General features: G+C 59.2%; 1 protein-coding gene across 1 annotated transcript; it reads left to right on the top strand.

The window, feature by feature from the left end:
* Positions 1-1,137: 1,137 nt before the first annotated feature.
* BAZ2A (bromodomain adjacent to zinc finger domain 2A) lies at positions 1,138-25,749 on the top strand. Its single transcript, XM_063179210.1, is given in 29 exon segments — positions 1,138-2,333; positions 3,645-4,238; positions 4,769-4,936; positions 5,916-6,101; positions 6,503-6,742; positions 6,827-6,887; positions 7,511-7,619; positions 8,616-8,717; positions 8,790-9,000; positions 9,084-9,145; positions 9,220-9,285; positions 9,369-9,560; positions 9,647-9,901; positions 11,197-11,411; positions 11,506-11,580; positions 12,502-12,664; positions 13,551-13,610; positions 13,688-13,823; positions 13,920-14,503; positions 15,366-15,591; positions 15,663-15,818; positions 16,668-16,831; positions 17,649-17,935; positions 19,305-19,437; positions 19,509-19,655; positions 20,991-21,056; positions 21,058-21,240; positions 22,757-22,887; positions 25,039-25,749. Coding segments are annotated over 29 exon segments (5,277 nt in total). The 5' UTR covers positions 1,138-2,197; the 3' UTR covers positions 25,208-25,749.
* The last annotated feature ends 149 nt before the right edge of the window (positions 25,750-25,898 follow it).

Genomic DNA, 25,898 nt, shown 5'->3' with positions numbered 1-25,898 from the left:
TCCGTGCCCGCAGGAAGTGGCCGGGAAATGGCAGCCGGTTGTTGCGTCTCGTTGTTTTTGAAACGTCCTTTTTAATCAGGTCGCGTCACGCTCCCGGGGCCTCCTGGTGCCACCGAACCGGGGAAGCACCGGGGAACGGCACCGGCTCCACGGCACCGGCCGTTCCCCCTCAGCCGGGAGCTCTGTCCCCCCCTCCCCAGCTCAGCTCCCGGGGACAGCCCCAGCCCCCGTGTCCCTGTGGGGATCCCAGGGCCCGGTGGTGCCGCTGCCACCGGGTGTCCCCAGCGCTGCCACGTCGGCCGTGCCCGGTGTGGCGGGGTCAGCTCGGTGCCCACCTTGTCACCCGCGGTGCTGCCATCCGAGGCTCTCTTGCCCCTCGCCCTCCTCACCTTGCCCGGCTCCGGTTTCTCACCGTGGCCCAGTTTCAGCTCCACGCTCAGGGCGGAGGGAGCAGGGCCACAGGAGCCCCGGTGAGCGTGGGAGGTGACAAATGGCCTTGGGTGGCTGTGGATGACCATGGATGACCAATATCCTGGCACTGGCCGAGCTCCCAGCCATGCCAAGGCTGGCCCTGCCCTCTGCCAGGCCTGGCACCCTGGAGCAAGGCTGACGTTCCCACTTTGCTTTCATTTTCCCTCAGTCCCTTCCTCATGTTCCCAAACCATCCCAGTCCCACCTCCGTGTGCCACCTGCAGCTTCCACCTGCCCGGTGGCCCTGGCACAGCCCTCGGTGGCCCTGGCACAGCCCTCGGTGGCCCTGGCACTGCTCTGACCTCCAGAGCCGGCAGCGCCTCCCTGGCCGGCACTTCACACACGGGGTGGGACCGGAAAGGCTTTTCCTTCTCCAGCCCCGGTGTCCCTACAGTGTCCCCACGGTGTCCCCAGGCCCGGGGGTTCCAGCTGGCTCAGGCCAGAGGCCAGTTCAGGGCTCGGGGGAGGCGGCTCCGGGTCCGTCCCGGTTTGTCCGGGATTGTGGCGGCAGCGGCACCGCCCATACGGGTTCCTCCGGTGCATGAATCACCCGGTGGCCCTGGCCAGGCTTTGGTGGCCCCCGCGGCCCTGCCAGGGCACCAGCTGAGGGTGTGATGAAATCGGGGTTTCGACACGGGCTGTGCCACCATTGCTGCTCAAGCGCCGAGCGCGGCGGCCTTGGCCCTTCCGGGGAGCTCGGTGACGCCTTGGATGGTGGCAAGTGTGGCACAGCCGGGGGTGGCACCACCCTGGGGTGTCCCTGTGCGTCCCCAACACCACTGGGGCTCCGTGCTCATCTGCTGGGCTTGCAGGGCCTCAGTGCCCTCAGTTCCCTCATGTCCTGTCCTGGGATGGACCCACCGGGATCCGTCCCTGTGGCCTCGGGTTTGAGGGAGCATTTGGGGTTCCTGGGGGATGAAGGTCACCAGGATCCCTACTGAACCCCAGGCCTCGGGTTTGAGGGAGCATTTGGGGTTCCTGAGGGATGAATTCACCAGGATCCCTCCTTGTGGCCTTAGGTTTGGGGTTCCTGGGAGATTAAAGTCACCAGAATCCCTCCTGGCCCACAGGCCTCAGGTTTGAGGGAGTGTTTGGGGTTCCTGAGGGGTGAATTCACCAGGATCCCTCCTTGTGGCCTTGGGCTTGAGGGAGCATTTGAGGGGTTCCTGGGGGATGAATTTCACCAGGATCCCTCCTCGGCCACAGGCCTAGGGTTTTAGGGAACATTTGGGGTTTCTGGGGATGAAGGTCACCAGGATCCCTCCTTGTGGCCTCAGGCCTCAGATTTGAGGGAGTGTTTGGGGTTCCTGGGGGATGAATTCATCAGGATCCCAGGTTTGAGGGAACATGTGCGGGGTTCCTGGGGGATGAAGGTCACCAGAATCCCTCCTTGTGGCCTCAGGTTTGAGGGGCTGTTTGGAGGGTTCCTGTGGGATGAATTTCACGAGGATCCTGGAGCAGCCACGGGATGGTGGCACACAGTGGTCATACCTTGGTGGTGATGGCTGTCCCTGGGGTGACAGGCTGTGCTCAAGCAGGTGGCAGCTCGTCCAGCTGGGGTGGCTGGGCCTGGGCCAGGTGGCATCTCAGTCCTGGGGAGCTTCAGTGTCACTTGTCACCCTCCCCAGGCTGGGGAGCACAAAGGGAGGGTCAGTGGTGGGAGGGTCACCACACTGGCCACCCCAGTCCTCACCAGTGACCGACCTCATCTTGTCCCCGTGCAGAAATGGAAACAAACAACCACCTGAACTTCACTGGCCTTTCCTCTGCACCCGCTGCCTCAGGACCGAAACCCACGCCTGCCTCAGGGGACTCCCCCTTCACCCACAGCTCCACGCTCGGCTTCCCCCAGCAAGGGAAAAGTGAGTGAGGACACGGGGACAGGGGTGGGGTGGCTGTGGGGGGCAGAGGGGACACAAGGATGGAGGGGACACAGGGATGGAGGGGCTGCAGGGACAGAGGGGACACAGAGGGGCTGCAGGGACAGAGGGATGGAAGGCACACAGGGATGGGAGGGCTGCAGGGACAGGGGACACAAGGATGGAGGGGCTGTAGGGACAGAGAGGACACAGGAATAGAGGGGCTGCAGGGATGGAGTGGCCGTGGGGCTGGAGGTGACACAGGGATGGGAGGGCTGTGAGGCCAGAGGGGACACAGGGATGGGAGGGCTGCAGGGACAGAGAGATGGGGTGGCTGTGGGGGCAGAGGGGACACAGTAAGAGAGGGACTGCAGGGATGGGGTGGCTGTGGGGCCACAGGGATGGGAGGGCTGGAGGGACAGAGGGGACAGAGGGATGGGATGGCTGCAGGGACAGAGGGCCGGAGGGGCCATGGCCAGCAGCAGCTCCAGCGCGGGGGGCCAGGGCCGGGGTCTGTGTGTCCCCGCCGCCGCCTTGGCCTAGAAAAGCGGCCGTGCCAGCCCCGGGGCCGTGCGTGGATTTGGCCGCTCAGCTGATCCCGCACAGCCCTGCCAAGCTCGGCTAATCCCCGGCGTCCTGCGGCGCTCGGTTTGGCAAACGGGGACCGTGAACCCCCCCCCCCCCTTCCCTCCCTGCTTCTCTCCAGCCATGGGGAGGGGGGGCACACCAGCAGGGCTTTGGCAGCTGCCCTGCCTGGCCATTGATCCATCCTCAACCCCAGTGGAGAGACCCTGCAGCGCTCAGCCCTGTGCTGGCACAGCCAGTTTGGCAAACAGGGATTGTGCAGCTCCCCCCTTCTCTCCAGGCATGGGGAGGGGGGACACCAGCAGGGCTTTGGCAGCTGCCCTGCCTGGCCCTTGATCCATCCTTAAACCCACTGGAGACACCCCACGGTGCTCAGCCTGGTGCTGGCACAGCCGATTTGGCAAATGGGGATCGTGCATCTCCCCCATTCCCTCCCTCCCTGCTTCTCTCCATGCATAGGGAGGGTTAGGGGACACAGCAAGGTTTTGGCAGCTGCCCTGCCTGGCCATTGATCCATCCTGAAACCCATTGGAGAGACCCCACGGCGCTTGGCCCGGTGCCATGGCAGAGCCGGTTTGGCAAATGGGGACCGTGCAGCTCCCCCCCTTCTCTCCAGCCATAGAGAAGGGGGACACACGAGCATGGCTTTGGCAGCTGCCCTGCCTGGCCATTGATCCATCCTCAGCCCCGCTGGAGAGAGCCCTGAGCTCCCTATGCTTCTTCCCTCAGGTCTGAACGGGGGCATGAATGTCAATGGCTTCTCTACTGTATCCCACCCCGGTACTTCAGGGACCTTCTCACCCGGCTCCGCTGCCGCCGGGGCCCAGCCCCTCCGCCCCTACGACTGCCTGTGGGACTACTCCCCCTACACACCCGCCGGTGCTGCTGCTGGTGGCCTCAAGGACGGGGGAGGCCCTCCCAACCTCGGACAGTTCCCCCTCAACGGCGTGGCCGGGGGGTCCCGGCCGGCCTCGCCCCCGGGGCATGGCACCAACCTGCGGGCAGGCGGGCAGGAGCTGTGGGGCAACGGCACCGCAACGGGGCCCATGGGGCTGAGCTTTGACTCGCAGGAGCTCTACGAGTCCTTCCACGAGCAGAGCTTTGAGTTGATGCAGAATGGGCCTGAGGGGTTCTATACCACGGGTCAGTCCTCGTCTGTGCTGAGCTCGGACACGCAGCCCTTCCCAAACGAGCCGGAGCCCAGCCAGGGAGACGCTGAGGGTGCAGCCAAAGAGATGCCCAGCGCCACCAACACCACCAGCACCATCACGGAGAACGGGGGTGGGCTGGTGGGCAGCCAGGAGCTGGAGGAGGCACAGCCAGGTAGGAGCCCTGAGGGCTGGCAGAGCTCTGGGATGCAGTCCTGGGTGGGTGGTGAATCTTGGTGGGGTTGGGCATCATGTTCTTGGGGAATCCCAGCTGCTCTGACCCGCCTGCGCAGTGTCCTGGATGGGGTTTGGCCAGTCACAGCTTGGAGGAGGTGTTAGGATCTCATGAAACCAGGCTGGGTGTCACCACCCCATGCCAGGTAGGAGCTCTGAGGGGCTGGCAGAGCTCTGGGATGTGGCTCTGGGGCCCTGGAAGGTGGGTGGTGAATCCTGGTGGAGATGGGCATAGTGTTCTTGGGGAATCCCAGCTGCTCTGACACCCCTGCCCAGTGTCCTGGATGGGATTTGGTCGGTCACAGCTTGGAGCAGGCATTGGGATCTCATAAAACCAGGCTGGGTGTCACCACGCCATGCCATGGAGGGCTGGCTGTCCCACCACAGTGACCACCAGCAGTGGGGACCCCCCCCCCCAGCTCTGTCCCCATGACATCTCAGGATCTGTTTTTGGTCGATTGCTCCCTTCAGACCTGAAGATCTGCAGCTACAATGGGGCCACAGCCGCTGGCACAGGGTCACTGGGGCCAGAGGGGGCCAGCGGGTGCCTGGGGGAGGCATCACCCATCGCCCCACGGCTGGAGGACACCCATATCCTCAGCGAGGACCCTCTGGAGCCCTTCGAGTCCCTGGCCAGAGGTAGGGGGGATGTCAAGGGGGGCACAAAAATTCCCTGGGTGGGAAGCAGTGCCAGCTCTTGTTGGTGCCCACTTGGGGATGTGGTGGTGGGGATGCTGCAGTGGCCGTGGGGATGGGGTGGTGGAGATGTGGTGGCCGTGGGGATGGGGTGGAGACCGTGAAGATGCTGTGGTGGCCATGGGGATGGGGCGGTGGAGATGCTGTGGTGGTGGGGATGTGTTGGTGGCCCTGGCGATGCAGTGGTGGCCGTGAGGATGCTGTAGCCATGAGGATGTGTTGGTGGCCATGGGGATGTGTTGGTGGCCGTGGGGATGCTGCGGTGGCCGTGGGGATGCTGTGCTGGCTGTGGGGATGGGGTGGTGGCCATGAAGATGGGGTGGTGGCGGTGCGATGCTGTGGCCGTGGGGATGGGGTGGTGGAGATGTGGTGGCCGTGGGGATGCCGTGGTGGCCGTGGGGAAGCTGCAGTGGCCGTGGGGATGCTGTGGCCGTGAGGGTGCTGCGATGGCCGTGGGGAAGCTGCAGTGGCTGTGGGGATGTGTTGGTGGCCGTGGGGATGCGGTGCTGGAGATGCGGTGACCGTGGGGATGTGTTGGTGACCGTGAGGATGCTGTGGCCGTGGGGATGCTGCGGTGGCCCCGGCGCTCTCCCGAGGCAGGGGCGGGCCCGCGTCCCCGGCTCGCTGCCGGCTTTTCCTTCCCGTCCTTCCTTCCCGTCCTTCCCAACTCCGTGACGAGGCGGTTACTCAGCGCCTGAACTTCCGCGCTGCTGAGCATCGCCACGGCCATTTTGGGCTCCTCCGCTTCCCAGAGGAGGAGGAGGAGGAGGCGGAGCTGGGGGGGGGAGGGGGGGGTACCCAAACCCCTTTTAACCCCTCTGCTGCCGGAGCCTTTCCATCCACTCCACACACACCCCATTCCCCCTTGAGCGGAGATGTTGCTCCGTGCGCCCCCAACCCTGGTGCTCGCCCCCCTCCCCAGACCCCGGCACGGGCGATTTGTACGCGATGGACGACTCGCAGCTGGTGAGCGACAAATCCCCCTTGGAGGAGCCCCCCGACCTGGCTGCCAGCCCCCCACTCCACGCCGGCCCCTTCAGCCTGCTGCCCGCCAGCCCCTCGCCCGCCCCGCTGCTCCAGGCCCCCGGCTCGCCGCCCGCCCTGCCCGGTACGTGCTGCCCCCCACACCGGGAGGGGATTGGGGTCTCGTTCCCCACGAGGGATCACCAGGGGTCACCCCACCGGTCTCATTCCCCACGAGGGATGCCTCGTGAGCCCCACGGGGATGGGGGTCTCATTCTCCACGAGGGATGCACCGTGAGCCCCACGGGGATGGGAGTCTCGTCCCCCACGAGGGATGTCCCGTTAGCTCCACGGGGGTCACCCCACCGGCCCGGTTCCCCACGAGGGATGCACCGTGAGCCCCACGGAGATGGGGTTCTCGTTCCCCACAGGGATGCCCCGTGAGGGTCTCGGTGGCACCGGCGAGGCCCCCGGGCAGCGCAGGGAGGGAGGGGACGCGCGGCCCCGGTGACGTGTCCGGTGACGTTCCTGACCTTGGCTCCTCAGGCGACAACGGCGAGCTGAAGAGCGGCGACCACGCGGGGCTGCGGGACTCGGGGTCCCTGGAGCTCGACCCTCCGCTGGAGCCGGACTCGCCGGCCCCGTCTGCTGAGGAGGAGGAGGAGGAGGAGGAGGAGGAAGAAGAGGAGGAGGAGGAGGAGGCTGCCGACAGCTGCCCGGAGACTTCGGCCGCGCCGGGAGAAGGGGAGAGCGAGGAGCCGGCCCTGCTGAGCGCCTCGGGGGCAGGTGTGGCCGCCCCCCAGCCCCGGGCTGACCCCCCCGGTGCCCCCCGGCCGCCGGCCCATGGTCCCCTCTGTCCCCTTCCCGCAGGTGATGTCCCTCGGCGGCGCATCGCCACGCAGGAGGAGGTGCGCTTCCCGCTGCAGCACGGGTACGTGGGGTGGCCCCCGAGCCTGTTGCCTTTCCCCTGTCCTGTTCCTGTCCCCCTCTGGCCGTTCTGCCCCCGACCCTTTTCCCTTTCCATCCTCTTCTTCCTGTCCCCCTCCCGCCGTCCTGCCCCACAGCTCTGTCCCCGACACTGTCCTCTCCTCATCCTGCCTCAAAAAACTACCAAAACTACCGTCCCCTTCCAACCATCCTGCTCCTGAAATTATCCCCCTCGTGTCCCCATCCCCTCCCCATCCTGCCCCTGTCCCCACCTCCTTTCCCATCCTCCCCCTCTCCCCATCCCTTTCCCATCCTGTCCCCATCCCCAACCCCTCCCACTGCTCTGTCCCCGGCATTGTCCCCTCCCCATCCTGCCTCAAAAACTACCAAAACCACCGTCCCCTTCTCACTATCCTGCCCCTAAAACTACCGTCCCCTTCCCACCATCCTGCTCCTGAAATTTTCCCCATCCTGTCCCCACCCCTTTCCCATCCTCCCCCTCTCTCCATCCCCTCCCCATCCTGTCCCTGGTGCTGTCCCCTGGTCCTGTCCCCTCCCCATCCTGTCCCCTGGCCCTGTCCCCTCCCCATGGTGCCCCACGGCCCCGGGTGACGCTGCCGTGCCCAGGTGGAGGCGGGAGGTGCGGATCAAGAAGGGGAACCATCGCTGGCAGGGTGAGACCTGGTACTACGGCCCCTGCGGGAAGAGGATGAAGCAATTCCCGGAGGTCATCAAGGTACCGCCTCTGGGGACACCAAATGTTTGAGAATGTTTGGGGTATTTGGGATATTTTGGGGTATTTGGGACATTTAGCATGTTTGGGGTATTTGGGATGTTTTGGGGCACTTGGGGGATTTGGGATATTTAGAATATTTGGGGTATTTTGGACATTTGGGGTATTTGGGCTGTTTTGGGACTTTTGGGGGATTTGGGACATTTAAAATATTTGGGGGTATTTGGGATATTTTGGGTGTTTGGAATATTTTGGGGAATTTGGGACATTTAGAATGTTTGGGGTATTTGGGATATTTTGGGGCATTTGGGGGATTTGGGATATTTAGAATATTTGGGGTATTTTGGGCATTTGGGATATTTGGAGACATTTGGAGTATTTTGAATATTTTGGGACTTTGGGGGGATTTGGGACATTTAAAATATTTGGGATATTTAGGCTATTTTGGAGTATCTGGGATATTTAGAATATTTGGGGTATTTGGGATATTTTGGGGCATTTGGGGATTTGGGCTATTTAGGGACTTTTGGAGGATTTGGGACATTTAAAATATTTGGCGTGTTTGGGATATTTTGGGACTTTTGGGACATTTAAAATATTTGGGATATTTGAGGTATTTAGGAGATTTTGGGATATCTGGGATATTTGGAGTACTTGGGGCATTTGGGATATTTTGGGGCATTTGGGGTATTTGAAAATTTGGAATATTTGAGAATATTTGGGGACATTTGGGAATATTTGAGGTATTTGGAATATTTTGGGGTATTTGGGGTCATTGAGATATTTGGGACATTCAGAATATTTGGAATACTTGGGCTCTTTTGGGACATTTGGGGTATTTTGAATATTTGGGACATTTTGGGGGAGTTATGGGGAGGGGGCCAGTTCTTACCCACCAGAACCCCCCCAAAGCTCAGAACTGCAGCTGATGGAGGCTGTGGTGAATTCAGAACCACTGACCTTCCTCCCAACCTTCCTCCTCCTCCTCGCTGTCCCCAGTACCTGAGCAGGAACATGGTGCAGGACGTGCGGCGCGAGCACTTCAGCTTCAGCCCCCGCATGCCCGTGGGAGACTTCTACGAGGAGAGGGACACTGCAGAGGTGGGTATGGGGGCTGCTGTGCCCCCCAACCCCTCTCTGTGCCCACGGGTGACCCCAACGTGTGCCCCACAGGGCGTGCAGTGGGTGAAGCTGAGCCCCGAGGAGATCCCCGGGCGCATCCAGGCCATCACGGGCAAGCGCGGCCGGCCCCGCAACGCCGAGAAGGTCAAAGGCAAGGAGCCCCCGGCCACCAAACGGGGCAGGGGCCGCCCACCCAAGGTCAGGATGGTGGATTTGCTCAGCAAGACGGATGCACGGCTGCTGAAGAGGCTGGAAGCACAAGGTAACCCCCTTTCCATCCCCTGTGTGAGGCTCCTCGCAGCTTGGTGGGATCGTGGTTCATGTCCGCTCTGTGCTCCCTTCCAGAGGTGCTCAGCGAGGAGGACAAGCTGAAAATGAGCAAGATCAAGAAGAAAATGAGGCGGAAGGTGCGGGTATGGGGATTTGGGGGGGGTTTTCCCTGGTGCAGGGGGTCCCTGAGCAGGTCTTGTCCCCCCCTCAGGCCAAGAACAAGCAGAAGCAGGAGGCCAAAGCCCCCAGGACCAAGGAGGCCAAGAAGAAATCCAAGGTGAGTCTGTGGGCAGAGGGAGGAGATGGAAAATGAAAAATGGATTTTCTCCTTTACCTTTTTCTATCCGGGCTCTGACTCAGGTCAAGGAGAAGAAGGGGAAGGCAGAGAAGGGCAAGGACAAGGCCAGGCCCAAGGAGAAGAAGGCCAAGGGGGCTCGCAAGGCGGACAAGGGGCTGCTGGCCCAGCGGCGCCTGGAGGAGCGGCGGCGGCAGCAGCTCATCCTGGAGGAGATGAAGAAACCCACAGAGGACATGTGCCTGGGGGACCACCAGGTGGGCTGTGCTGGGGGGCTCAGAAATGTCACCCCGAGGAGCCACCAGCTGGTTCTGACCCCTCCTTTCTTCTCCCTGATCCGCAGCCCCTGCCAGCCTTCTCCCGCATCCCGGGGCTGGTCCTGCCCAGCCGTGCCTTCTCCGACTGCCTGACGGTGGTGGAGTTCCTGCAGAGCTACGGGAAGGTGCTGGGGCTGGAGCCAGCCCGGGACGTGCCCACGCTGGGGGCGCTGCAGGAGGGGCTGCTGGGGGTGGCCCCTGGCGTGGGGCAGCTGCAGGACCTGCTGGTGAGGCTGCTGCAGGCGGCGCTGTGCGACCCGGGGCTGCCACCCTACTGCCAGGTGAGACCCCTTCCCTTCCCTTCCCTTCCCTTCCCTTCCCTTCCCTTCCCTTCCCTTCCCTTCCCTTCCCTTCCCTTCCCTTCCCTTCCCTTCCCTTCCCTTCCCTTCCCTTCCCTTCCCAAACCTTCCCAAACCTTCCCAAACCTTCCCAAACCTTCCCAAACCTTCCCAAACCTTCCCAAACCTTCCCTTCCCAAACCTTCCCTTCCCAAACCTTCCCAAACCTTCCCAAACCTTCCCTTCCCAAACCTTCCCAAACCTTCCCTTCCCAAACCTTCCCAAACCTTCCCTAACCTTCCCTTCCCTAACCTTCCCTTCCCTCTTTTTGCCCTTTTCTTTATTTCCCCCCCCTTCCCTTATTTTTCCCTTTCCTTTCTCCTTCTTCTTTTCCCTTTTCTTTTTCCCCTTTCCATTTTCCCATCCCTTTTCTTCCCTCCTGTTTCTTCCCCCCGCTTTCCTCTTCTTCCCCCCTCTTTCCTTTCCCTTCCCCTTCCTTTTTTCAATCTTTTTCCCACCTTCACCTTTCCCCTTCTCTTCTTCCTTCTTTCCTCCATTTTCCTTTCACCCCTTTGTTCTTTCTATTCCTTCCCTTTTCTTCCCACCACCTTTTATTTTTACTTCTGCTCTCACTTCCCTTCCCTTCCCTTTCCTTTTTTCTCTCTTTCTCCCTTTTTCACCACCTTCCCCTGACTGGGGCTACCAAACTCAGGACAAAGAATCCTAAATTTGGGATTAAAATTTAGGATTCTTTGTCCTGAGTAAGAAATGGGTTCTCCCTTTTCTTGCCTGTGGCCATCCCCCTCCTCACCCCCAGCATCTTTTGGGGTGTCCCGCCATCCATCCTTGTACCAGGAGCACCTCTGGGCAGGAACCCCCTCCTGACAAACCCCTGTGGGGGCAAGGAGGAGACTCCCCAAACCTTTTTTCCCCTTTTTCTTCTTTCCCTCATTTTCCCTTTGTTCTTTCTTTTTCTTCCATTTTTCCCCACCACTTTTTATTTTTACTTCTGCTTTCACTTTCCTTTCCTTTTCTCTCTCTTTCTTCCTTTCCCCCCTCCCCTCTCTGGGGCTGTCAGTGCCTGAAAAGCTCAGAACAGAGAATCCTGAATTTGGGATTTGCTGCTCTCCCTCTTCTTCTTACATCTGGCCATCCCCCTCCTCACCCCCAGCATCTTTTGGGGTGTCCCCCCATCCATCCCTGTGCCAGGAGCACCTCTGGGCAAGAACCCCCTCCTGATAAACCCCTTTGGGGGGCAATGAGGGCACTCCCCAAACCTCTCCCTTTGCTCTGGGCAGTCCCTGAAGATCCTGGGGGAGAAGGTGTCGGAGATCAGCCTGAACAGGGACACGGTGTCAGAGGTGCTGCGCTGCTTCCTGACGGCGCACGGTGCGGGCGCGGCTCTGTGCGAGGGGCTGCGCACCAAACCCTTCCAGGCGCTGCCCCCCGAGCTCAAGGCCTCCATCCTGGTCTTCCTCGTCAACGAGCTCAACAGCAGCGCCCTCATCATCAGGTGAGGGCTGGTTTGGGGGGCAGGAAAATCCTTTAATTTGAAGTGTTGGAGTGGATCCTGTTTGCTGGAGCCATCTCCATCTCTTGCTGTGCAGTGAGATCGACAAGAACTTGGAGAGCATGGCCAACTACAGGAAGAACAAGTGGATCATTGAGGGAAGACTGCGCAGGTTGGTGGGGAGGGGGCTTTGCTTTCAGCCTCATCATCGTCCCCTCTGAGTGACCAGGTGCCTCAGGGTGGGCAGGGGGATGTCACTGTGTCACTAGGACACAACACGAGCGCACACAACGCTGCTCTCAGGGTGAAGAAAAAGGGAAGTTTATTTTCTGACTCCCAACATCTATAGATTTTCAAAAGTGACAGTGGATTGGAGGGTGAAAGGGCCACCTCTCCAATGACGCTGGACAAACAGTCCATCAAATTTCTCCTCCTCCATAAGAGAATGCAAAATAAGTTATTTACAGAAAGTGTGTGAGAATCTGGCTGCGGGATTGAGGGGCTGGAGGGTTGGGGGGCTGAAAAATTGGGGTTTGTAGGATTGGGGGGCTGTGGGATTGAGGGGCTGCAGGGTTGGGGGGCTGAAAAATTTGGGTTTATAGGATTAGGGGGCTGTGGGATTGAGGGGCTGAAAAATTGGGGTTTATAGGATTAGGGGGCTGTGGGGTTGAGGGGCTGAAAAATTGGAGTTTGTAGGATTAGGGGGTTGTAGGATTGAGGGGCTGCTGGGTTGGAGGTCTGAAAAGTTGGGGTTTGAAGGATTAGGGGGCTGTGGGATTGAGGGGCTGCAGGGTTGGGGGGCTGAAAAATTGGGGTTTATAGGATTAGGGGACTGTGGGATTGAGGGGCTGAAAAATGGGGGTTTATAGGATTAGGGGGCTGTGGGGTTGAGGGGCTGAAAAATTGGGGTTTATAGGATTAGGGGGCTGAGAACCAGGTATGATAATCTTTGTGGGTCTCCCTCCAAAGCAGAATATTTTATAATTTTCTATGTGACGAAGTTTGCTACAAGAATATAAACATCAGAAGGCTTAGAAAATCTTAAAAAGTCAGGGAGAACAGGTAGCCAACACCTCCACCTGTGTCCTGGCAGGCTGAAGGTCGCCCTGGCCAAGAAGACAGGCCGTCCTGAGTCGGAGATCACGGGGCTGGAGGACGGGCGGCGCCGGCGCAGCTCCCGCCTGACCGAGGACGTGGGGCTGGAGATGGAGGAGGAGGAGGAGACCCGAGGGAGGAGATCCCGCAGGGAGGAGGAGGTGGGGTGCTCCAGGCTCTGTTGTGGGGGGCAAAAGTGAGGGTCCCACCTCAGGGGTGTCTTCCCTGTGACTGATCCATCCCCAGGATTGACCTTACCCACATTGGGTGGCAATATATTGGAATTAAATACCAATATAGCTGGATGGGACATGCCTGGGCTTGTCTGGCCCTTGCTGCTTGACCAAAGGTGGCAGCTGTGGTGGTTTCACCTCAGAGACACCTTTTGGCTGGCTGGATATTGCAGCAAAAGTGAGGGTGCCACCTCAGGGGTCTCTTCCCTGACTGATCCATCCCCAGGATCGAGCTGCCTCACGTTGGGCACCAATATATTGGAATTAAACACCAATATAGCCGGATGGAACGTGCCTGGGTTTGTCCAGCCCTTGCTGCTTGACCAAAGGCAGCAGCTGTGGTGGTTTCACCCCAGAGACACCTTTGGCCAGCTGGATATTGCAGCTGGGTGCTTGGGACAAGTCCAGGCTTGCAGGAGCTCAGGTTTACCCTGGTGGAGAAGCTTTAAGGCCATGGTGAAGGAAAGGAGTCGGTTCTGCTGGAGGGTTTGGATCCAGAGCTTTATTGTGGCCAACAGGCCTCTGAATGCAGCAACAGCTCCAGCAAAACTCCCTGAGCCCGTGGTTGCTGTTCCTTTTAACCCCAGGGAGAGGGGGAGGGAAGGGGTAGGGAGCCACCAACCAGGTACAGGAGGGGGAAGTCTTTAGGGGACAAACGACACCTGGATGGACCCAATGACCCCCAGGGCTGAGAGGCCTCTTTTGAACTTTGTCCTTCTGGAATGTCAAGATTGATGGACAGCACTCAGCAAGGGCAAGGGAGGGGGAAAGGAGAGGTGATTGTCACACTGGGATAACTGAGACCCTTTCCCAGGTTGACACGTCTACATCCAGCGTGCCGGAGCTGGAGCGGCAGATTGAGAAGCTGGCCAAGGTGAGCTGGTGCTGGAGGGTTGGGGTTCAGCCCTTCTGGGGGGCTGCAGCCCCCTCACTGCCCCCTTCTCTCCTCAGAGGCAGATGTTCTTCCGCAAGAAGCTGCTCCATTCCTCCCAGACCCTGCGTGCAGCCTCCCTGGGCCAGGACCGGTTCCGGAGGCGCTACTGGGTCCTGCCCCACCTGGGCGGCATCTTCGTGGAGGGTGCTGAGGGTGAGCGGGGAAGGAGCTTTCTGGGGGGATGAAAAACAACTGTAACAGCTGGGAGAGGAGGCCACAGCTCACCTGCTCGTCCTCCTGCTGTCACAGCAGCTGAGGTGGTGGCTCAGGAGCCTCCTGAGGAGAAGATGTCCCCGCTGGTGTCCCCGGTGAAGGAGGAGCCGGCCGCCGTGCCCGTCGCCAGCCGCACCAGCTGCCCGACCTCGGCCTCCCGTGCCCGTGGGAGGCCCCGGAAAAGCAAAGAGGAGCTGGCCCAGCACTGCCAGCCCTGCCAGCCCTGCCCAGTGCCCATCAACGGCGTCCTGGAGGAGCCAGAGCCGCTGGGGCAGAGCCAGCACGACCTGAGCCAGTCGGCGTTCCTGTCCTGGCTGAGCCAGACCCAGTCGTCCCTGCTCAAGGACTCGGTTCTCACCCCGGCCAGCAGCCCTGGCAAAGGGGACACGGGGCTCACCGAGGCCCCCTCGGACCCCATGGAGGAGGAAGAGGAAGAGGAGGAAGAGGAGAGAGCCCCGGAGGCCGTGGCAAAGAGAGGGCCCTGGTTTAACCTGCTGCCCCGCACGCCTTGCGACGACCGAGCCCCCCTCGCTGCCTCCTCGGCTGAGCCCTCGCCACGAGCCCCCGCAGCCCCCCGCAGCCAGAGCAGGGGGGAGCCCCCCAAGGGCTCAGCACGGCAGGTACAGGGCTGGGGGGGCTGCAGCCAGCACTTGCACCCCAACCCGAGGGGCTGGATGGGGAGGGGGATTCACCCTGGGGGGCTGCAGGGTGTGGATGGGGAGGGGGATTCACCCTGGGGGGCTGCAGGGTGTGGGGTGGGACCCCCTGTGTGACCTGGTGGGACAGGGTGGGGTCAGTCCTGCTGCTTTTGATGGGCTGGGGAGAAGGGACACTGCTCCTGGGGTGGGAAGGGTGCAGGGTTTGGGGGGGCTGTGGGGTTGCGGGGCTGAAAAATTGGGGTTTGTAGGATTAGGGTTTGTGGGATTAAGGGGCTGCAGGATTGGGGGCTGTGGGTTTGAGGGGCTGCAGGGTTTGGGGAGCTCTGGGATTGAGAGGCTGTGGGCTTGGGGGGCTGAAGAATTGGGGTTTGTAGCATTAGGAGGCTGTGGGATTGAGGGGTTGAAGAATTGGGGTTTGTAGGATTAGGGTTTGTGGGATTGAGGGACTGCAGGACTGGGGGCTGTGGGATTGAGGGGCTGCAGGGTTGTGGGGCTAAAAAATTGGGGTTTGTAGGATTAGGAGGCTGTGGGAATGAGGGGCTGCAGGGTTCAGGAGCTGAAAAATTGGGCTTGTAGGATTAGCGGGGTGTGGGATTGAGGGGTTGAAAAATTGGGGTTTGTAGGATTAGGGGACTGTGAGATTGAGAGGTTGAAGAATTGAGGTTTGTAGGATTAGGGGGCTTGTGGGATTGAGGGGTTGCTGCACTGGGGGGGTTCGAGTATTGAGCGTCCAGCTGTTAAAATCTTTGTGGTTCTCCCTCCAAAGCAGAATATTTTATAATTTTCTGTGTGTTTTCTCTGACATTTCTCCCCATCCCTCCAGCTGAACGGCCTCCCCTCAGACGACCCCAGAGCCCCCCTGCTCGCCTCCACACCAGTGCACGCCGGCCCCAGGGCCCACGGCGCCTGCCCCCGCAGCCAGGCCAGCCTGGAGAAGCTCCAGGACGTGCCAGGACAGCCCAAACGCCGAGGGAGACCCCCCACCAAATTCTTCAAGCAGATGGAGCAGAAATACCTGACGCAGCTGACGGAGCAGCCGGTGCCCAGCGGTGAGAGCCGGGACCCCCGGGACCCCCCCGGTGCCCCTGGCACGGTGCTGAGTGTGGCACTGCCCTTGCAGAGATGCAGAGTGGCTGGTGGTGGCTGAGGGACCCCGAGGAGCTGGAGGCCGTGGCACGGGCGCTGCACCCGCGTGGCATCAGGGAGAAAGCCCTGCACAAGCACCTGACCAAGCACAAGGAGTTCCTGCGTGAGGTTTGCCTCAGGAGCACCACTGGTGAGTGCCCCAGAGCCCAGCCCCTGCCCCCAGACCCCCAGCTGGGTGGGGGGCTCTTGTCTGTCCCCCTGTGAGCCCCTCTGTGAGCCCCCAGATTTCATTTTCTGCCCAAATCCCTAAGGCAGGCGGCTGCTCCCTGTTCCCTCCCTCCATCCCCATCATGTCCAGGGATGTGTCTCTCCTCCCTGACTCATTTTCTCCTCTCCAGAACCCACCTTTCCTTTGTGTTCTGGGATTTGGCTCTGCTGCCTGTTCCCTGTTTCTGACCCCCTTTTCTCCTCTCCAGACCCCTTCATGACCCTCATCCCTTTTCTCCTCTCCAGACCCCATCTTTCCCCTATGTTCTGGGACAGGGCTCTCCTGTCTTTCCCCCATCCCTGACCCCATTTTCTCCTCTCCAGACCCCATCATGACCCTCATCCCTTTTCTCCTCTCCAGACCCCATCTTTCCCGTGTGTCCTGGGACAGGGCTCTCCTGCCTTTCCCCCATCCCTGACCCCATTTTCTCCTCTCCAGACCCCATCATGACCCTCATCCATTTTCTCCTCTCCAGACCCCATCTTTCCCCTCTGTCCCAAGATGGGGTTCTGCTGCCTGTCCCCCATCCCTGACTCCATTTTCTCCTCTCCAGACCCCATTGTCTCCCAGGATGTGGCTCTCCTTCCTGTCCCCCCTTCATGACCCCCTTTTCTCCAGACCCCATAATGACCCTAACCCCATTTTCTCCTCTCAAGACCCCATTTTTCCCGTGTGTCCTGGGACAGGGCTCTCCTGCCTTTCCCTCATCCCTAACCCCATTTTCTCCTCTCCAGACCCCATCATGACCCATTTTCATTTTCTCCTCTCCAGACCCCATCTTCCACCCTCGCCCAGACCCGGCCAGCACGGCGGTGTCCCGGGAGGCCCTGGCTCAGTGGTCAGTGCTGGACAGAGCCTACGAGACCGACCTGGGCGTGCTGCAGTGGGTGGAGGAGCTGGAGCAGCGCGTCCTCATGGCCGACCTGCAGATCCGGGTGGGTGCCACCCCAATTCCTGCTTGGTGGGGAGGATGAAACAGGAATTTCATATTATAAATATACATATACATATACATATAGTCCTAATAAATAATAATTAACAATATTGTATTGTAACAGGAATGTCACTCTCATATCCTCTCTTTTACCCTCTCTTACCTTCTCATCCTCTCCACCCCTCTGTTCTCTCAGTCCTGCTCTGAGCTGTGCCTGGCAGCTCCAGGCAGGTCCCTACACTTGGCCCTTTGCAATAAACCTCAAGTTACACAACCAGAAGAAGATTTATTGCATCGTAACAGGAACTTCACTCTCTCATCCTCTTTACCTCTCTCTTTACCCCTCTCTTCTCTTGGGCTTGCTCTGAGCTGTGCCTGGCAGCTCCCAGCAGGTCCCTGCACTTGGCCCTTTGCAATAAACCCCAAGTTCCACAACTAGAAGAAGATTTATTGCATCATAACAGGAACTTCACTCTCTCATCCTCTTTACCTCTCTCTTTACCTCTCTCTTTACCCCTCTCTCCTCTCAGTCCTGCTCCGAGGTGTGTCTGGCAGCTCCCATCAGCTCCCTGCACTTGGCCCTTTGCAATAAACCCCAAATTCCACGGCCAGAACAAGATTTATAATGGAAACCTCATTCTCTCATCCTCTTTACCCCTCTCTTCTCTCAGTCCTGCTCCGAGCTGTGCCTGGCAGCTCCCTTTCCAATAAAACCCCAAATTCCACCACCTAGCTTCAGACATCTCTCATCCCCATCCCACCCCGCCGACACTCGCTGCCCACCAAGTGCCCACCACTGACCTCTCTCCCCTCCACAGGGCTGGACGTGTCCGAGCCCGGACTCGAGCAGGGCCGACCTGCGGTACTGCGAGCACAAGGTGGAGCCCCTGGAGGACATCACGGTGCGCAGCAGCCGGCGGGAGGCGCCGCCCGTGCGCCGGGAGCTCACCAACCCGCTGGACCTGGCCGTGCTGCGCCTGGCCGCGCTGGAGCACAACCTGGAGCGCCGCTACCTCAAGGAGCCGCTGTGGCCGCAGCACGAGGTGGTGCTGGAGAAGGCCGTGCTGAGCAACCCCGAGGAGCTGGGAGCGGGCTCCACCGAGATGTGAGTGGAAAGGGCTTGGGGAAGGGGTTGTCGCGTGGGAAGTGCTGAGGAGGGGTCATTCCGTGGGAAGTGCTGAGGAGGGGTCATTCCCTGGGAGTCCTGGGAGTTCCTGAGAAGGGGTCACTCCCTCGGAATTGCTGAGAAGGGGTCATTCCTGAAGGGGTCATTCCTTGGGAATTGCTGAGGAGGGGTCATTCCCTGGGAATTGGTGAGAAAGGGTCAGTCCTGAGAAGGGGTCATTCCTTGGGAATTGCTGAGGACGGGTCATTCCCAAGCAGGGGTCGTTCTATGGGAGTTCCTGAGAAAGGGTCATTCCCTGGGAATTGGTGAGGAGGGGTCATTTTATGGGAAGTCCTCAGGAGGGGTCATTTTATGGAAATTGGTGAGGAGGGGTCATTCCCGAGAAGGGGTCATTCTATAGGAGTTCCTGAGAAAGGGTCATTCCTTGGGAATTCCTGAGAAGGGGTCATTCCCTGGGAATTGGTGAGGAGGGGTCATTCCTGAGAAGGGGTTATTGCCTGGGAATTGCTGAGGAGGGGTCATTCAATGGGAATTGCTGATGAATTCCCAATGGAGTCATTTCCCTGGGAAGTCCTGAGGAAGGGTCATTCCCAAAGGAGTCATTCCCTTGGAAGTCCTGAGAAAGGATCATTCCCTGGGAATTGCTGAGAAAGGGTCATTTTATGGGAATTGCTGAGAAGGGCTCATTTCTGAGGAGGGGTCATTTTCCTGGGAATTGCTGAGGAGGGGTCATTCCCTGGGAATTGCTGAGGGAGGGGTCATTTCCAGCCCCCTTGGGAATGTGAGGGTCAGCCGGGTTTGTCCTGGGGGTGGGGGTCTCCCAAGGATGGGATTCATTCTTGGGGATGGGGTCTCTGAAGGATGGAGTCTCTGAAGGAAGGGATCTTTCTGAGGGAGGGGGTCTTCTCTGAGAGATGGGATCTGAGGGATTGGGTCTTTGAAAGATGGGATCTCTGAGGGATGGGATCTCTCTGAGGGATGGAGTCTCCTAGGGATGGGGTCTCTCTGAAGGATGGGATCTCTGAGGGATGGGGGTCTCTCAGAGGGATGGGGTGTCTCAGAGGGATGGGGTCTCTTCCTGGGGATGGGGTCTCTGAAGGATGGGATCTCTCTGAGGGATGGGGATCTCCCCTGGGGACAGAGATCTCATGGGGGTCATCGTAGTCCTGCTCGGGGCTGAGGAGCTGATCCTTCTGGGATCTTTTCTGGGATCCCTTTTGGGCTGTGGGGGGGTTCCCCATGCCCTAGCCCAGGACAGGACCCCCGTGCTGGGCTGTGGGGGGGTTCCCCATGACCTGGGCCTGGGCAGGACCCCCATGGCCGGGCTGAGCCCCCTCTGTCCCTGCAGCTCATACGAGATCACGCCGCGGGTGCGGACGTGGCGGCAGACCCTGGAGCGCTGCCGCAGCGCCGCCCAGGTGTCCCTGTGCCTCCTCCAGCTGGAGAAATCCATCGCCTGGGAGAAATCCGTCAACAGAGTGGTGAGACCCCGCTCTGGGAGGGGCAAAGGGGGGGGTCCAAAGCAGCTCTGAGTCCCCCGTGTCCCCCCCAGACCTGCCTGGTTTGCCGGAGAGGGGATGACGACGAGCACCTGCTGCTGTGCGACGGCTGCGACCGCGGCTGCCACCTCTACTGCCACCGGCCCCGCATGACAGAGGTGCCCGAGGGAGACTGGTTCTGCTCCGTCTGCGTGGCCAGGGTAGGTCGGGGGGCAGCCCTCAAACCCCACTGGGGTGGGCCAGGAGGGATTCCAGACCCTGCTGGGCTCCCCATCCCCAGGGGAGGTTCTGGTGAGGGGAGAAAGTCTGGTTCTCAAGAGGGATCCCCCATGAGAGCCCCCATTCTTGGGAGAGACACTGATGGTCTCTGGGGGTCCCCTTTCCTAGAAAAGACCCCAATGGGACCCTCATATCTCTGGGAGGGACCCCCATATCAGCAGGAGGGACCCCAAGCCCTGCTGGGCCCCCCATCCTCAGGAGAGGTTCTGGTGAGGGGAGAAAGTCTGGTTCTCAAGAGGGATCCCCCATGGGATCCCCCCCATCCCCAGGGGAGATCCCAACTCTTGGGAGAGACCCCAATGGTCTCTGAGGGACCCACATGCTCCTGGGCGTCCCTCATATCTCTAGGAGAGACCCCCATATCAGCAGGAGGGGTCCCAGGCCCCGCTGGGCCCCCCTCTCTTGGGGGGAGCCCTGGAGACGTTCTGGTGATGGGAGAAACTCTGGTTCTAAAGAGAGACCCCCATGGGACCCCCATCTCCCATTCTTGGGAGAGACCCCAATGGTCTCTGAGGGTCCCCTTTCCCAGAAAAGACTCTTATCTCCAGGAGGGACCCTCATATCTCTGGGAGAGACCCCCATGTCAGCAGGAGGGGTCCCCATCCCAGCACTGGTGACCCCAAAGGGACTCGCATCCCTCTGGTCCCCAGGAGAGACCCTGGTGGTATCTGAGAGACCCCCCACCCCTAGAGGAGACCCTGATGGTATCTGAGAGAACCTCAAACCTAGGAGAGACCTCCACCCCTAAGAGAGACCCTCACCCCTAGGGGAGACCCTGATGGTGTTGGAGAGACCCTGATGGTATCTGAGAGACCCCCACCCCTAGAGCAGACCCTGATGGTGTCTGAGATATCCTGGTGGTGTCTGAGAGACTCCCACCGCCAGGAGAGACCCTGATGAGAGACCCTCACCCCTAGGAGACACCCTGATGATGTCTGAGAGACCCTCACCCCTAGGAGAGACCCCTACCCCTAGAGGAGACCCTGGTGTTGTCTGAGAGACCCCTCACCCCTAGGAGGGACCCTCACTCCTAGGAAAGACCCCGCTGGTGTGTGAGGGACCCTGATGGTGTCTGAGAGACCCCCACCCATAGAGGAGACCCTGGTGGCCCTCCCATTGCTGTCCTGACCTCCAGGAGAACCTCTCATCCCCAGGAGACCCCAATGACCTCTGAGGGACCCTGAGGGTCCCCTCGGGTCTCAGGCAGTGGAAAACGAGCACAGGGGACAGAGGGTGACCCCTTTCCCCCCCCCCAGGCCGGGCAGTACCGGGACCCCATCTCCCCCCGGCGAGGCAAGAAACGGAAACGGGGCCGGGGGCTCGGGGGGCAGCCCCGGCGAGGAGGAGGAGGAGGAGCCGAGCCCGCGGCGGCGCCGCCCGGCCCCGAGGCACCGGCGGGGGCTGCCCCCGGTGTCCCCCCGGTGCCGGCCCGGGGAGGCGCCCAGCCCGGCCCGCAGGAGGAGCGGGGCCCTGCGGGGGCAGCCCGGAGACCTGACCTACTGCGAGGTGAGTGGGGAGGGGGCTGCGCCGGGGTCAGGCACCCCCTGTGAGTGAGTGGGGCGGGGGCTGCGCTGGGGTCAGGGACACCCTGCGAGTGAGTGAGGAGGGGAAATGTGGGGAGGGGGCTGCGCTGGGGTCAGGGACCCCCTGTGAGTGCGTGGGGAGGGGAAATGTGGGGAGGGGGCTGCACTGGGGTCAGGGACCTTCTGCGAGTGCGTGGGGCCGGGAAATGTGGGGAGGGGCTGCACTGGGGTCAGGGACCCCCTGTGAGTGCGTGGGGCCGGGAAATGTGGGGAGGGGGCTACGGTGGGGTCAGGGACCTTCTGTGAGTGAGTGGGGAGGGGAAATGTGGGGGAGGGGGCTGCGCTGGGGTCAGGGACCCCCTGTGAGTGAGTGGGGCCGGGAAATGTGGGGAGGGGGCTGCGCTGGGGTCAGGGACACCCTGCGAGTGAGTGGGGAGGGGGCTGCGCCGGGGTCAGGGACCCTCTGTGAGTGAGTGGGGAGGGGAAATGTGGGGAGGGGGCTGCGCCGGGGTCAGGGACTCCCATGTCCTGCCTTGGACCTTCTGCGAGTGAGTGGGGCCGGGGGAAACGGGGAGGGGGCTGTGGTGGGGTCGGGGACCCCCTGGCACGCAGGGAGAGGGAAAGGATGAGGGTCTTGACTCCCATGTTTCAGAAACGCTAATTTATTATTTTGTGATAAAAATATTACAGTAAAATTGATCATTTTATGATATTAAAATTTATTATTTTATTTATTATTTTATGATATTAAAATTTATTATTTTATTATATATGATATTAAAATTTAATACTTCATTATATATCTGATATTAAGTTTTATTATTTTTATTATATATTAAAATTTATTATTTTTGTATAATATATATCTGATCTTAAAGGAAATTATATATTAAATCTATACTATATAAAAGTATACAAAAGTATATATATTTAATCTATACTATATTAAATCTATACTATATAAAAGAATAGAAGAGACGAGAAAGAAGAGATGAGAATCTTGACTCCATGTTTCAGTACAGTTTTAATATCTCATTTTCTTTTAATATATATAAAATAATGCATTTTAATACCATATATATCATGGTATATGATATATTATATCAGCCTTCTGAAACATGGAGTCAAGATTCTCGTCTCTTCTTTCTCGTCTCTTCTGTTCTTTTAGTATGGTTTTAATATCTCATTTTCTTTTAATATCATATATATCATAATAAATTTCAATATATATATATATAATAAAACAATACATTTTAATATAATAAAATAATAAATCAGCCTTCTGATTTATTATTTTATTATATTAAAATGTATTATTTTATTATATTATATTTATAACATGGAGTCAGACTCTCATCTCTTCCCTCACCCTGGCACCTCTGCGACCACCACCCCAACTGGTGACCCCGAGCGAAGAACAAATCCCACCCTGAGGGAAGGATTTTTGCTAAAATCCGTCTGTGCCGTGTCCCCACCTTTTCCCAGGATCATCCTGATGGAGATGGAGTTCTCACGAGGACGCCTGGCCCTTCCTGGAGCCCGTCAACCCCCGCCTGGTGCCCGGCTACCGCAGGATCATCAAGAGGCCCATGGACTTCAGCACCATGCGCGCCCGGCTGCTGCGGGGAGGGTGAGCTGGGCTGGGGGCTTCTGGAGGGGCTGGGGCATTCTCCTGGGGCTGGGGGCTTCTCCTGGGGCTGGGGGCTTCTCCTGGGGCTGGGGGGTCCTCCTGGGGCTGGAGGACCCAGGTGGATCATCAAGAGGCCCATGGACTTCGGCACCATGCGCGCCCGGCTGCTGCGGGGAGGGTGAGCTGGGACGGGGCCTCCCTGGAGGGCTGGGGGGTTCTGATGGGGCTGGGGGTCTCCTCCTGGAGCTGGGGGGGTCCTCCTGGGGCTGGGGGGTCCTCCTGGTGCTGGGGGACCCAGGTGGATCCTCAAGAAGCCTTTGGCACCATGCATGCCTGGCTGCTGCAGGGAGGGTGAGCTGGGACAGAGGCTTCTGGGGGGGCTGGGGGCTTCTCAGGGGTTGGGGGGTCCTTCTGGGGCAGGGGGGTTCTCCTGGGGCTGGCAGGGTCTGTCCCCAGTGTTGGATGTTCTTCCCAGGCCAGTGGTGTTCCTCAAAGGGATGACTCTTGTGACTTGGGGGTCCATCCAGAGCTCCCAGGGGTTGGATGTCCCTCAAAGGGGTGACTCTTGTGGATCTGGGGGCTCCTCAAAGGGGTTGGATGTCCCTCAGAGTGATAATCAACCTTTGTGGATTTGGGGGTCCCCTCCCAGCAGTTGGATTTCCCTTGAAGGGGTTGGATGTTCCTCCCAGGGTTGGATGTCCGTCCCAGCCCAGTGGTGTCCTTCAAAGGGATGACCCTTGTGGGTTTGGGGTTCCTCCAGGCTTGGGGGTCCATCCAGGGCTCCCAGGGGTTGGATGTCCCTCAAAGGGGTTGGATGTCCTTCAAAGAGATGACCCTTGTGGTTTTGGGGGTCCATCCAGGGCTGACAGGCTCTGTCCCAGGGCTGGACATCCCTCAAAGGGAGGACCCTTGTGGGTTTTGGGGGTCCATCCAGGGCTGGAGGTTTCTGTTGAGAATGGGAGTCCCTCCAGGGCTCTGGGGGATCTCTCCTGGGGATCCCATCCCTTCCTAGGAATGGGATTCCTTAGGACTTGATGGGATCTGATCCTCCCAGGGCTGTTGGGGAATCAGTTCCCCTCCCAAATTTCCCTCATGGGGTTGGGGTTCCTTTGGTGCCGAGGGGTCTCTCCCAAGGATGGGGGTCTCTCCTGGGTTTTGGGGGTCTCTCTTGGGTTTTGGGTGTCTCTCCTGAGGATCCCATCCCCTCCTGGGAATGGGAATGGGGTCCCTTAGGACTTGATTGTGTCTCTCTTGGGGATGGGGGGATCAGTTCCCCTCACGGGGATGGGGTTCCTTTGGTGCTCACGGGGGTCTCTCCCAAGGATGGGGGTCTCCCCTGAGTTTTGGGGATCTTTCCTGGGGGTTCCCATCCCTTCCTAAGAATGGGATTCCTTAGGATTTTATGGGATCTGAGCCTCCCAGATTTCTGTGGGTATCAGTTCCCCTCCCAAGTTTCCCTCACGAGGACGGGGTTCTTTTGGTGCTCAGGGGGGTCTCTCCCAAGGATGGGGCTCCCTCCCAGGGCTGAGGGTCTCTCCTGGGTTTTGGGGGTCTCTCCTGAGTTTTGGGGGTCTCTCCTGAGGATCCCATCCCCTTCTGGAAATGGGAATGGCGTTGAAGGGGTCTCTCCCAGGGATGGGGAAAAATCAGTTCCTCTCCCAAACCTCCCTCAAGAGGTTGGGGTCCCTTTGCTCAGGGGGGTCTCTCCCAAGGATGGGGGTCTCTCCTGGGCTATTGGGGCCTCTCCTGGATTTTGGGGGTCTTTCCTTGGCTCTGGGGGTCTTTCCTGGGGATCCCAGACCCTCCTGGAAATGGAAATGGGGTTCCTTAGGACTTGATTGGGTCTCTCCTGGGGATGGCGGGATCAGTTCCCCTCCCAAATTTCCCTCACGGGGATGGGGTCCCTTTGCTGAGGGGGGTCCCTCCTGAGGACTGGGGTCTCTCCTGGGTTTTGGAGTCTCTCCTGGGCTATGGGGATCTCTCCTGAGGATCCCATCCTCCCCTCCTGGAAGTGGGAATGAGGTTGATGGATCTCTCCCAAGCATCAGAGCATCAATTCCCCTCACGGGCTCAGGGTTCCTTCGCTGCTGACGGGTCTGGGGGCTGCCTTGGCGTGTCCCACCCAGCCCCCCACCCTTTGCCACCCCTCAGGTACTCGAGCTCGGCCGAGTTTGCCGCCGACGCCCTCTTGGTGTTCGACAACTGCCAGACCTTCAACGAGGACGACTCCGCCGTGGGCCGGGCGGGCCACGCCATGCGCCGGTTCTTCCAGAGCCGGTGGGAGGAATTTTATCAGGGAAAAAACCCTCCCAACCCCTGAGGGGGGAACCCGGGGGTCTCCCCAAGCCCCCCCCCACCACGAACTGCCTCCACTGGAGCTGCTCTCGCTGCCTGCTGATCCCACATTTTGGGGGTTTTTTTTTTTCCCCTCCCAGCAGCGTGAATGGGCTTCTAAACCCACCCCTCACACTGATGAGGCCCCTTCATGCTGCTTGGACCCCTTCCCCAAAATCCTGCCCTATCTATTTCCCCCATTCCCCTTTTATTTTATTTTTTTTTTTCCCAGCACCACAAAAGTCACAGATTTGTGTAAGCCAAAAAAGAAAAAAAAAAAAAAAAAGAGGTGGGTTTTTTTTTTTTTTCTTGCTTTTACTTTCAAAATTTCATTTTTCGGATTAAGAGCAGAAACAGGAAATCCCCTTTCCCCTTGTTCCCCTTCTCCCTCAAAATGGGGACAACTCCCAAAAAAGGGGAGAATCTTCCTAAAAAAGGGGAGAATTCCTGAAAATGGGGAGAATTCCCTGAAAAAAATGGGAGAAACTCCCCAAAAAGGGGGAGAATTCTCTGAAAAAGGGGAGAATTCTCTGAAAAAGGGGAGAAACTCTCTGAAAAAAAGGGGTGAATTCCCTGAAAAAGGGGGAAATCCTCCTAAAAAGGGGAGAATTCCCTGAAAAAAGGGGGAAATCCTCCTAAAAAGGGGAGAATTCCCTGAAAAAAGGGGAGAATTCCCA

The sequence above is a fragment of the Melospiza melodia genome, chromosome 31 (assembly GCF_035770615.1).
Source record: "Melospiza melodia melodia isolate bMelMel2 chromosome 31, bMelMel2.pri, whole genome shotgun sequence".
NCBI classification, from domain to species: Eukaryota; Metazoa; Chordata; class Aves; order Passeriformes; family Passerellidae; genus Melospiza; species Melospiza melodia.
Note: the sequence above shows the minus strand (reverse complement) of the source record. Positions and strands in the feature narration are given on the sequence as shown.